Source organism: Callorhinus ursinus, unplaced genomic scaffold (genome assembly GCF_003265705.2).
Source record: "Callorhinus ursinus isolate GAN/ISIS: 27379988/994484 unplaced genomic scaffold, GSC_fseal_2.0 scaffold13, whole genome shotgun sequence".
Classification (NCBI taxonomy): domain Eukaryota; kingdom Metazoa; phylum Chordata; class Mammalia; order Carnivora; family Otariidae; genus Callorhinus; species Callorhinus ursinus.
In genome coordinates, this window is record NW_027397075.1 from 44164565 (window position 1) to 44177428 (window position 12864).

General features: G+C 55.2%; 1 protein-coding gene across 1 annotated transcript in view; it reads right to left on the reverse strand.

Annotated features, from left to right (window-relative positions):
* The window catches only part of QSOX1 (quiescin sulfhydryl oxidase 1), a 34580-nt gene extending 22527 nt beyond the window's left edge, over positions 1 to 12053 (reverse strand). Inside the window, exons 1-2 of the mRNA XM_025877745.2 lie at positions 11684 to 12053; positions 4780 to 4880 (exon numbers count right to left, since the gene is read on the reverse strand). Coding sequence (XP_025733530.1) covers positions 4780 to 4880; positions 11684 to 11945 — 363 coding nt within the window. The 5' untranslated portion in view covers positions 11946 to 12053. The remainder of the gene's footprint in view (positions 1 to 4779; positions 4881 to 11683) is intronic.
* Positions 12054 to 12864: the final 811 nt, after the last annotated feature.

A 12864-nucleotide genomic window follows, 5' to 3' on the forward strand; every position in this document is an offset into this window, starting at 1 on the left:
CTCCAAGACCGAGCCACCCCTCCAAGACCGAGCCAGCCCTCCAAGACAGAGCCACCCCTCCAAGACCGAGCCACCCCTCCCCAACCTGTTTCTCCATCTGTGTTCCTTGTCTCACCCCATGTCCTCCCCTGTTAACCAGACCAGCATCTTCTCCTCCCTCAACTCCACTCCGCCAGTCAGGGGACAAGGTCTGTGAATTTGGCCTTTGTGATTCCTCAACAGTCCTCTGGGCCAGCTGCCTTGTCCAGACCAGGGCTTACCACCTTTTTCCTGGACTAATGCACCAGTCCCTACCTGTCCCTCTGTGAGGTCAGAAATGTCAATCCGCTCCATCTTTTAATCCCCCAGCTGCTCATCATTGCCACTCCGCTTAGTGGCACCATTCTGGTCCGATCGGATCACTCCTCAAATCTCTTCCATGATCCCCCCCGCCCCCGCCCATTACCAGTGAATAATGTCTAAACTCACTGTGTTTTGCGGGCTTCCAGGATCTGACCCAAACTCCAAAACTTACCTTCCACTGCCCCTCTTCCCTACGCTTCAGCTATGATGGGCCTGAAACCTGAACTTTCTTGAGGACAGGACTACACCTGGGCATCTCGGCAAGCCCCACAGTGTCTAGGACTCAGAAGACATCTGCTCAGTCGAACAGAGAACCTCTGTCCTTTGATCATTGTAGATGCTCATGTGAAACGCATATTAAAATCTAGTCAGGGCACATTTTTATCCTCTATTAAAATGCATCCTTCTTAAGTCAGCTGTTGGAGGCATGTGCCTTCCCAGGGGAAACCACCACAACTCCTTGGGAACAGGTAATTAAGATGTCAGCAGCGAGTTTTCTTTTTTCCAGGAGCAGTCGGCACCCAGTCCCTTTCCTTCCATCACCTCACACAGGAGCCTCTGCCTTCCCCAGCGCTGGTGCCCCTGGAAGACCTCCACATCTCCCCAGAGGCATGAGGTGCGTCTTTACCAAACTGTCAAGAAGCAACACCAACATCAGCTGCCTTTCTAGGGGTCAAGTAAAGCTGAATGGGAAGCGACTTTCCAGTGGTGACCATCGATGACACTGAATCCAAGCTTTTAAAACAAGTTTCAAGGAAAATGACCCAGTCTCCAAACAGCTTACAGGGAGCCCAGGAGGATCCACAGGGCTAACCATTCCTACGCCGGAGACTGACTGTGGAGGCCAGAGGAGAACAGGTGACTGGGGGCCCATATCCCTCTTCCAGAGAGAGGCGGAGTCACCCTCCTTGACATCTCCCCCCTCACAAGGGTCACAGAAGGTAACAGCCTAGCCTCTGTACCCCACAGGGTATCCACCTCCCGGCCCCGAATTCAGGGCCCTGACATTACCGTCCTGCCTCAGCCCTGCCCATGAGCCTCTGCCCCAGCCAGACCAGTCTTCTCGACACGTCACACACTTCTGCCCACACAGGGCCTCTGCTCTTACCTCCTCCTCGGCCCGCGTTCCTCCTCTCCTAGCCCAACCCCATGCAGCCTTCAACACCAAGTGGAAGTCCCCTTCCCTCTGATGCATGAGGGAAAGGGCTCAACGAGCCCTGGGGAGCTCCTCCGGCATCCGCTGCATACAGATCACTCCCCGCCTACCGGCGGGCTGGTAACCTCAAGGCCCCCAGCAAACATGCACTCAGTAGCTGCTGACTGACGGACTGCCTAAATGCAGTGCCCACAGACGAGCTATGGTGGGCTCCACAGGGTGACTTAGGGAGGAGATGGGACAGTAACATTAACTGAACTCCAAGCTATCCCACAAGGTGTCCCGGCCCTCTCACATGTAAGGCCTCACGTCACACTCGGCAACAATCCTATTAGGTATAGATATTATCATCCCATTTTTTACAGACAAGGGACACTGAGGCCTGTTGCTGAGACACTGTTAAACAATCTTCTGAGTCATATCCAGTATGTACAGTAAGCAGTGGAGCCAGGATTTGAACCCACATCAATTATCTCAGAATCTTGCAAAGGGGAGACTTCTGTCCTCTCCCACCCCAATGCTGATGCTCTCTGGAATCTTGATTCCAGCTGGGCTACAAGGGGTCCTGACGGATGACCCCCTGACGGCACTCTTGTGGCCCATGGCAAGGCCCCTCCCCACGAGTTCCAGCTTCTAGGTTCCCTAGGCGCCAGCTGGAACCTGTTGCCAACTAGTCCCTCCCTCCCTCCCCCACACCTTTGTTTTCTTCCAGCTGAGCTCCAGCTCCAGTCTGATGGGCTCCTGACACAGCAGGACCTGCAGGACCAGGTGTTTGCTAAATAGGCGGGGCTAGTGGAAGCTCACTGCTTGCAAATGGTGACAAGGGGCAGGAGGCAGAGGAAAGGGACAATGACACATGTACCTGGGGGTGACCCAGCCTCGTGTGTGGGTCTGTCTCCATCATACCAGCAACACTCTCTCTTCCCCTGTTCAACATGTGCTCTCATCTTAGAGTTCTCACAGCCTTTATGGGTAGGAGTGAGGACAGGCCCAACCCCAGGGTGGGCAGCAGACAGGTCCACGGGCAGCCAGGCTGACCGTGAGGGTCTGCCCTGTTTTCCAGGGAGTCCAGCCATGATGCCCACAGGCACACTAGATTCTCTGGAGATCTGCAATTTGTTTGAGTGGCATTTACCAAACATTAGAAGCAACCTGAACTGTAACATCAATTTAGCGAATCATGGCTAGTATTTAAAAAATAAATAAATGGAAAAATAATTAATTTAAAAAAATGGAACAGAAAATAGCAGCGGGTCCTGCATTTAGGAAGAATAAATATTGTTTTATGAGACTTTCGTGTTGGCGATCACATACAAACCAACTTCTGGATCTCACTGTGAAATGTATGTATCTTACTTCATAGGGCCTTAGAGCAGAGACCCAGTGGGAGCTAGAACCACTTGCCCCCTGGGCTCGAGTCCTGAGGACAGGGCACTGAGGGCCTCTCCCGGCTGAAACTGAACTGCCAGGCACTGCCCGTGCGGAGGCTGGGGAAGGTCAAGACAACCAGCCCAGGGCCCTTCCAGCGCAGGGCCCTCCCAGCTCCCCTCCCACAGCCAGCTGGGCGGTGCAGGAGATGATTAATCACTTGAGGCATTCGGGCTACGTGTGCTGCGTGACTGGGGTAGGTGCTGGGAGCTTCGGGACCTTCCTCACACCCACCGAGCCCCGGCCTCTCCCAGGTGGAAACACCAAGCCTCGGGTGCCAGGTCCCACAGAACGCAAGCCCCCATCCGATGTCCTGAGCCGGCCCTGGCACCAATGCCCATCCCGCTCCCAGGGGGCTGGACCCCCATGGCCAGTCTTCACTGAGAGAAGCATCAGCCTGTGAACGAGGACTCCTCCAGATACACTGGTCTTCCCACAACTTCCCACACAGGGCTGCTCACCCTGGCTCAGCAAAAGCAACAGAGATCCTCATCCGCCCCCCATTAGTAATTTTGAGTATTTTCAGTTACATGTTTCTCGGGATGAGAATAAAGCAAAGCAATGGCCCTGCCCGGGAGGTCTTTTACTGGAAAGAGATGACTGATAAGCAATCTCTCTACTGGCACCTCTAAATGATGTGGTCTCAGCTAAACCTGGGTTCTAGGCCTGACCCCACGTGGTAACAAGCATGTAGGAAGGAGCCCTCTCAGTCTGTGGGAATCTCGAACCCAGCAGGATTTCACTGGGCGTGAGGAATAGAAAGGTCACGTGGAATTCAAGCTGGACGTTCTGGCTGGAGCCTGGAGCCTGGCTTCCTAGACAAATTCTCTTGGAGTAATTAGGCTGAAATCCGGCTCCTGGTTCTGCTTGGAACTGGAGGCCCCTGAGCTCAGAGATCTTGTTCAGGGGACAGTGCTTGGCATTTTAGCTTTCAGAGACCTTTCCGGATTATTCTTAGTGGTTACAGAGGAAATGCTTTTCTAGATGCCATTCTGGTAGAAGGAGGCTAATTATAGCCGGAGGTAGGGAGACAGATTCTGATTCTTTAGTTTGGAAGCAAACTAACTGGGTTATAGCTGGGCCTGAGCCCTGGGGGGGCACTGAGTATAACTGCACAGCCTTGCCATTCTCAGCTTCCCAGAACCTCCCACTTGAGAGCCTTGGAAGTTGCTCAGATGTTAATTAAGCTGTTGATGCCCCACAGTGGGCAGGTTGTCAGGCAAGGCCTCACTGGCGACCTCATGCTACTTTCAGCCAGAGCTGGGGTGACAGAGCCCTCATGCGCTGGCTGTGATGACTCCCGTGATGGCGATCCCCGCCGCCTGAGGCACTGGCATTTGACCATGGGTGAGGCTACCCTGACAGGTCACTTCTGAGCTACTTGGACTCAAGGCACTTGCCTGATGAGGATGAAGCTTGCTGGTATTTTCTGGGAGGTCATCAGGCCCCCTGAATCTGATCCTGACCATGGGTGGGTCAGAGCCTGAATTGGGTTTTATAGGGTTAGATCAGGCCTCGAAGGCTGGGAGTCAGGAGGGAGAAGAATTGGAAAGAGGCCCTTGGGAACTGGGGGTTCTCACCAGCCCAGGCGATAACCACCTCACAGCTCAAATCAGAGCAGCTGAAATCAGCCCATCGCAACTACCCTCCCCAGCCACAGCCCCTTCCTTTTTAAGGGGCAGAAATCTCCCAATTCACATGCCTTGCTGCCTCTACAGCAGGTGTCTCATCAAGCACAGGGACAGTGCTCCAGGGGCTGTGACTGAAGCCAACGGGAGGACCCCACGGAGCTCCGAGGCCAGGGGAGCACGGGAAGTTGGCACCACGCCTGCTCTCCCCTCCCTGTCACGCACCCTCACGGTTGGGAAGCCGGGGATGTTGAAGTCTCTGCAGGTTGCGCTGTTGGTCTCGTCAGCACAGTCCAGGGCAGCGAGATTCAGGGCCGGTCTCCAGTCTGAAGGGAAAAGAAAAACAACTAGGTAAGTAAGAGGGGCCGCCCAGCACCTCTGCCTGCTTACCTCTCCCATGCCACACTCCCCCCACACCAATGCCCAGAGCGCCTGCCCCTAAGGCTCTCACGAGAAAGGTCATCCCTTCCTCAGGAAGGATCTCTGAGACAGTCTGGTCATTCTGCACTTAGCCTGTGCCCAGGACGTGGCTAATAGCACAAGCAATGCTCTCCTGTGATAGCATCTGCGGTTCTCCATTATTCTGTGGTGGGGGAGGGGCACGGAGGCTGCAGGGGCTGAAGAAAGATGTCAGATGAGCTTGAACCCCTGGGGAAAAACCCTGACATGGCCTCTGTCCCCGCTGCCCTCCAGAGAGCATCAGTTCCAGAAGGGCGAAGGTTTACAACTCCCCGGCAGACGCTCGGGAAGGTCTCTGTGGCCAGAGGTACTGGCAGTCAGCCCAGGCTGCATGGGTGGCACACACGTGGTGAGGACTGGCTCCCCTGCCAGAGAGGGAGGCAGGGAGCCCAGGGGAGGAAGGAAAAGGCACCTGGAATCTAGGAACCACTGGAAAAGAAGCCCTGAGGCCAGAGTCTGGAGGGAGATGAAAAGCTCGAGGAGTTGCCTGGGCACCCCGCTCCTGCAACAGGCCCCAGGCTGCAGGCCTCCCTCCGCTGAAACTCACTGGCAGAGGACATAAAGGCACCATTCTGGGCCACGGCCCAAGATCTGTGAAGCAGAAAACAGGCTTCTCTACCAGGCAGGCCCCCTGAGCTCTGGTTCCGGGTCAGGTGCCCCTTGGGCACCTACTCAAGTTCCCCGTCACAGTGACGCTGCTTCAGCGGGAAGGCAGGCTCCACACACACCATGGGGTGGGATGGACTGGTGCCCACCATGTGGCACAGGGCCCTGCTCAGGTCTCCTCCACAGACACAAGCCTGTCCATCCCTAAGCGCCTATTCATTTCTGCATCCTCACTGCCCGGCTTCCCCAGTGAGCAGCACACAATAGGTGCTCCGTGACTGCTGACCCCGTGACACGGTCTACCCAGGCAAGGGCCCGGCTCTCAGCAGCTCGGGTGCTGGAATGGCGTCTCTCAGCTCTGCCTCAGCGTAGCGGGTCCAGGCCAGGGGTGAACGTGATGCCATCACCTGGGAAGGCACGCGAGAAGAGTTGCCCTGGATCACAGGCAAGAGCACCCCAGGCCGCCCTTCTGTGCCTTCTTCCCTGCCCGAGGGAGGCCCAGGTCACTCCCTATGGCCATCTGGCACGCTCCAGGCTTGGCTCCGTCTGTTCTGCATCTTGGGCTCTCGTCACTTTGTGCAGGGAAACCCCCAGGAGAGACTTGGCGCCTCTCAAAAGAGTAAGTCGATTGGACAAAAGGGTGGAAGAGGAACAATTTCTTGTCCTTCTACCAGGGAGGGCCACCAGCAGGGGTCTCACAAAGCCACCTGGCAGGGTGACCAAGGACTGGAGGCCTCAACTGCTCCTCTCCTCTCTGAGAGTACAGTCCACCATCGCCAGGGCCAGAGTCTGCCCGCTGCCATTGGGGCACGAAGACTGAAGGGACAGGGAGCTAGCGCTCAGGGGGCACCCACCGCCTCTCCCCACTACTGTTCCTGGAGGGGGGGCACCATCCCCCCAACTCTACAAAAAGCAACTGAAGTCTCTAAGTTGTCCAAGGGCTACCAGACCCAAACCCTCTTCTTTTCCCCCGCCACCTCACCGGGGGCAGGATATTGCCCTTCTGTTTTTGCTGTTTACTCTGATCACAGCCTTCCCCGTGAAAGAGAGAATGGTAAAAAACAGTGCCGTCTTCAAGCGACACACGATTCTTTAACTCAAGCACCCAGTCACTATCAGAGACTCAGCTCTTAGATGATGATATCGTACATACAGAGAGTTTACGAAGAGTTTGCTATGTGCCTAACTTATCTCGTTCCATGTGCAACTCCCCTCGGGGGCAAGGCAGAAGCTATTATCTCCAGACCTGCTTTCCTCCCCTGTAAAAGAACATCCGCGAACCATGCCCACCGCACGTTGCGTCAGTGGTAAATCTGGGATCTGAACCCCTGGTCTCAGGAAGGCCCAAGACAGAGAGCTGCCCTGCGGGCTTCCCAACCGGGAAAGCCGGGGTGGGGGGTGGGGAGTGGGGCGTTAGCAGTGGGGGCCGGGGGGGAAAGGGGATGCCTGGGAATCATCAGCCCCTTGCTCCTGGGTAGCCCTGTGATTCCTTATCTTTATACCTTGACTCCCTGTCCCTCCAAGAAATGGAACCGGTGCCTGTTCCTACCTGCCCCAGGCACAGGGGTAGGCTGGGGCCAGTCAGGTGCTGGGAGTCCTGGCTAAGGAATGTTTCTCAGGAATATCAACATCAATACCTTACTGAGCCATAATGACATATGAAGATCTGATGTGATACTCATCACCATGGGCCTGACCATCCATTCTAGTCATTGTACAAGGAATGGAGAGGACCCTTAGCGGGGCGCTCCGCTGGTAAAGCAAGGCCGCATTTAAGTAAAGTGCACGGTTGTCAACGAGGAGCAGAACTGGCGGAGGGAGGCTTTTTAAAGTGTCAGGTGACTTAAACACCACAACCTGCAGGCTTAACACCTAACATCAGCAGTATCAGCCCAGCCCTACTCCTGGGGAGAAAAAAGTCTCCTGGCACAATTACTGCCCTGGCGAAGTAACTTCTCTATTCACAAGAGAGTAAATGAGCATATGGAGAGGGGGACGGGTGGGCAGACAAGGATAACTGGACACCTGTGGTCTCTGGGGTGGCAAGTGAAGAGACATCCTATAGTGAGGGGGGGTCATGGGCTCCTTCTGAAGTCAGAGGCAGGATCCCCGCCCCCACTCACCACTCCAGGAAGGTGCATGGACCCAGGGTCACATGACTTGCCCATAGCTCTAAGTGGTCAAAGCACCATGAGCACCATGTGTCTCCTTTCTGGGCCTTATGAGTCAAACAGGGACCAGGGTAGATGGTCTCTCCTGTCCTTTACAGCTCGAACAGCTGTTCAAGTGCTGGACGGCAAACAACTCTCAGCAAGGAAAATGGCCACAAGACCTCCCCGTGTTAAGCAAGCTCCTATTAAGACAGAGGCCAGAGCCACCCAAACCACCAAGAGTTAGTCAAGTGGTCAGAACCAGACCTCCATGCAAGTCTCCAGGAGTCCTCCTGACAGGGAGTTAGCCTGTGCCCTGCCATCACCACCGCATCCCTTCCTCCCTGTTGCAGACTTCTGGGCAGTGAGGTCACGGGACAGACAAAATGCCTTCCCTAGCCTTCACACCTGGCTGCCATCCCAGGCCTGAGTCCAGAAGAGCCACAGCACCAGCAGAGGGCCTGGTCACTACATTCTCATTTGGAATCCTGTGAGGCTCATACCATTGGCCTGTGTAACTGTTCAGTGGGCTCCTACCCTGTGCCAGGCTCTGCACTAAGGCGTCACGGGGTACGAGAGGTGGTCTACACCGTGGAAAGGAAAGAAGGCAAACCACCACTGTTCAGTGTCACCCAAACATCCACGCCTTATAACTGTCATTTCTGTGGCTTGGCAGAGGCCATTTTCCCACCCAGAGGACTCCCCCTCCTTCACCCACCTCTCCACCTCACTAGGTTCTGGAGAGAAAGAGATGGGTTCGAGAACCTCCTCCAGTATCTGCACAATCTCGGGCAAGTTACTTACCTGTTAACAAAAAAAACCCATCGATTGCTCAGATATTTTTTCATAAAGGTCATATATATATATGTACTAGTGGCCTGTAAAGGCCCTTAGCAAAGTGCCTAAGGCAAGTGTGTAATAAATAACTGCTTAAATTAAGGCCTGCTGACAGATTAGCCCTCCATGATTTCGCCCTGCCCTGAGTTCCTACAAGAAACGGTTGAGCCACTCCTTTGGCCTTTTTCAAACACAGCTTCTCACTGTTGCCAATTTTCCTGCAGTGTGTAGCTCATTTCCCAAACTGCAATGTAAACAATGTTCTGCATACAGAGGCCACTTAACAAATATTTACGGGATTTATTAGCCAGTGAAGAGTAATGAAGATCTAAAATGAACACAATCAATTTCCCAAACATATGATGACACAAGAGCTGTCCTGGACCAGAAAGGGAGGAGCCAGATCTACAGAAGCCAGCGCTCTGGCCCATGGCAACAACTGTCCCAGAGAACCCATCCCACAAGTCACTGAATAAATGCGCCCTAGCCAGGCAGAGAAAGGCCTGAGGCCAGCCGGGCAGGGCTGCAGAATGTTTCTCCCCCCTCATGACCTTCCACACTCTCACTGCTCCTACCCCAGATACTCCTACCATTGGCAGAAGGCAGGGGCACACACCCACAGGCCCCAGGGTGGCGTCTGAACCCTCTGCTGGCCCACAACCATTTTCTCAAGGAACCTCAGGAATACAGAGATGATGTAAGCACAACCCTGGCTTCTCAGCAGGGCCTCACCGTTGGATGGGAGTGGGGGCATTCTTTATCACCACAGGCTGACACCAGATTCGGCTGGTTCTCCCCCCAACACGATCTTGTTAAGGGGGCTGACCCAACCCCGTGGCTCATGGGAGACCTCTGGTTTCCTACTTCCCACTGGCTGTGGTTCATTTCCACAGACTCTGATACTTCCACTGTCCTTCCTGGAGATTAAGTTTCGATTTGCGCTTTTTTAGGGAAAGACTGTCACTCCATGCACCAGGGCAAGACCCTTTTTGGAAGCAGCAACCCTCGCCCAGGAGTAAGCTGGGTCAGTGTCTGGCTATGCGATTCACTGGAAAACTCTGGGTTGCAAGAGGCCAAACACATAAGTCAGCTGGAAGCTAAACCTTCCCTCCAGCATTCTTAAGACATAAGAATCTTCTAGATTGAGTTCATCTGCAGCCATTAGAGCCCTCTCATAACCTCAAGGTGGAAACTGACCTGGGGATTTCCATGATTTTCTGGTCCACAAAGTCCCCTGAACACCTAATGTCCCCTCAGGTGTTCCAGTTCCATGCTCAACACTCTTCCTCCCCCTTGCCCTGATCAGATGTGTTGATAGCACCAAAACAGTGAGAGGAGCTGCTGAGAAATGGCACATTCAGGTGATGGGACCAGAGAGGCGGGCAGACAAGTGTCTACATACACACTGGAGGTAAAATGGCTTATCGGTTTTGTTAAAAATAACTTTTCCAGGACCATATGGCTAACAGATGTATACATCTTTCCATCTGGCCACTTCAGTAACCACGATGCAAGCTGCTCAGGGGAAGCGGTAGCCTGAGTTTGAAAACCAACGCCTACAAATGCACTATTTTACCACGAATGGTTGAGCTGATCAAGAAATACCAGGGGCGCCTGGCTGGCTCAGCTGGTTAAGTGTCTGCCTCCGGCTCAGGTCATGATCCAGGGGTCCTGGGATTGAGTCCCATATCGGGGTCCCCGCTCAGCGGCCAGTCTGCTTTTCCCTCTCCCTCTGACCTTCCCCTGGTTTGTGCTCTCACTCTCTCTCAAATGAATAAAAAAAAAAAAAAATCTTAAAAAAAAATACCAACAGCACAGCAAGGAAACAACAGTTCCAGGTCTCTCTCTAGAAAGAGGCCCATTCCCTAAGATGCCCACAGTCCTCATTCAGTGATCATTTCCAGTCAGGAGCCAAGCTAGGGCCCTAGCAACACAATCAGGAAGTAGCTTCATTCAGAGGCAACAAATGAGAAGCAAATCACTACCACCACACCCACCAAACACCCACTATCTGAGCTAGGCAGCTGTGTGACACCACAGAGATCCTTCAATTCTGGAAAGGAAACTCTGAGATAATGCACGTCATGTACTTAGCCAGGAAGGTGTCAGACGTATAGTAAGCACTTGTAAATATTAATTACTATTATTGTCATATTTTTTTCAGTTCTAGTCTTGTTTTTTTTTGTTTGTTTTTTAATTTACCATTTCTCTGATAGAGTACACCTTTAAATATCGATACATTTAGTGGTCTTGTTACCTCTCTACCCCCTCAGGCTGCTAGTCAATGAATGGTATGTCCCACAACTGAGGGGCTTAGAATCAAGGAAATAGGGTGTTAAGGGTCAGGCCACCGAATAGGAACATAGAGCAAAGGGCCAAACACACACCAAGAGGCTGCCTTCAGTCAGGCCTCTGGGTTCATGGGCTAAAACAGAAGGGTCTGAGAGGGTGCATGGCCAAGGGGAAGAGAGAAGATGCGTGGCCCAGAAGCTAACGAGCTGGAGGCCTTGGGTCAGGAGAGGCCTAGAACCCACAAAACTGTGTCTCAAAAGTAAAGCTGAGAAGAGACGTCTAGGTGGCTGCTGGGTCAACTAGCCAAGGGGTTGGCAGACGGAGTGTCAGTTCCTTTTCTCCCCAGCACTGATCCCACAGCAGCTGCGGAACTCGGCAGGAAGGCGACATGGGTCCCTGTGCGAGAGGAAAGGGACCGCCACAGGCGACTGCAGCGGAGGCCTTAAGGTGTCAGCAGAGCAGGAGGACGAACAAAGGAGAGGCCGGCGCAGGGATGGGGGGCAGTAAGCCGGCTGAGGACCGACGGGAAAGCAGAGCAGGTGTGAGGGCCCGGGCCGCCGGGAGCGGGGAGAAGCTCGGGACACCGGCCAAGGGGAAAGAGACTGCGGGGCGCGGGAGCCAAAAATGGAGTTGAGGGCTGGAAACCGCCGGGGAAGTGCGAGGGGCAGAGAGGAAGAGGTGGGCGGAGGCCCCGGGCCGGGGGGAGGAGGGGCAGGTGGGAGAGGCCTCGGCCGGGCAGGTGGTGGGGATCGGCCCCGGGGGGCGCGAGGAGATTCGCCCCTCACCTTTGACGTCGTTGGCCAGCGCCTTCCACGTCGGGGCGAAGGCGATGCAGTGGCCGCACCAGGAGGCGAAGAACTCAACGGCCCAGGCGCTGCGGGAGCCCAGCACCGCGCCGCGCACCGTCTCTGTCTGCAGCAGCGTCAGCGGGTCAGAGGACGAGTAGAGCGCGGAGCGCGGGGCCGCGCCGGCGCCGGCCACCGCCAGCAGCAGCGGCAGCAGCAGCCGCGACAGCGGCAGCCCCGAGCCGCAGCCGCACCAGCCCATCCTGCGCCGCCGCGCCCACCACTGCGCACCAGTTTCGGACGAGTGGGCGCCGGGCCGCTCCGCCGCTCTTCCAGCGTCCGTCGCGGGGAGGAGCCTCGGGGGCTCCGCCCCCTCCGCGGCCCGGCACCGCCCCCCCCTTCCCCGCCCCGCGCTCCGCGGAGGCCCGGGAGCTGAGCTAGCGGGTTCCCGCCTCTGACCTCAGGGGGGCGGGGAGCGCAGCCCGGCCCGGGAGCCCCCACCCCCAAAGAGAGGGGCGTTCGCCCGGCAGAGGCCCGGACCGGTATTCCGGTGGCTGCTGGGGGACTCGAGGAGGTCATTTGGCTTCTCACGAGCCCCGTATCTAACGGAAAAGGAGTAAGTTGGAATAGATTGGACCGATTCATGCCGTACCAAGAAAGTTCTGGGGATCCCTCCACGCAATAAGATGTGAGTTAGAAGCAGGTGAGAGAGAAGAGGGAAGGTCCCCGGGTCTGTGATCATCATCATGGCCCCACAGGGATGAGATGTGTCCACACTCCTGAGGCCTGTGACCATCCAAGGGAAACAGTCATGGATGAGAATCTCCCTCCCCACTTTAGGCTGGGCCGGATGGCGTGGGCCATTGCGCGGCAATCACAGGGTTTCCTCAGCACACAGGTCTGGCCACCCCGGTAAGTTTGTGCGGAGATTCCTCCAGTGGGGGCTCCCAGCAGCGCAGGTCCTCCACATCTAACTTTCCAGGCTACTCGAAGCCCTCCGCACTCCAGTGTCCCTCTCACAAGTAACCCGACAACTCAATTTTGTGTTCGTGCGTATTAAGGTGTTTAGGTTGATGTTCCCTGGTCACCTTTTGTAGCTCCTAAGCGGCGTGGTTTACGGGGAGAAAGAGCTCCTCAGAGGGTTGTCACGCGTGATCGTTTTCCTGTGTGTTTTTTTCCGT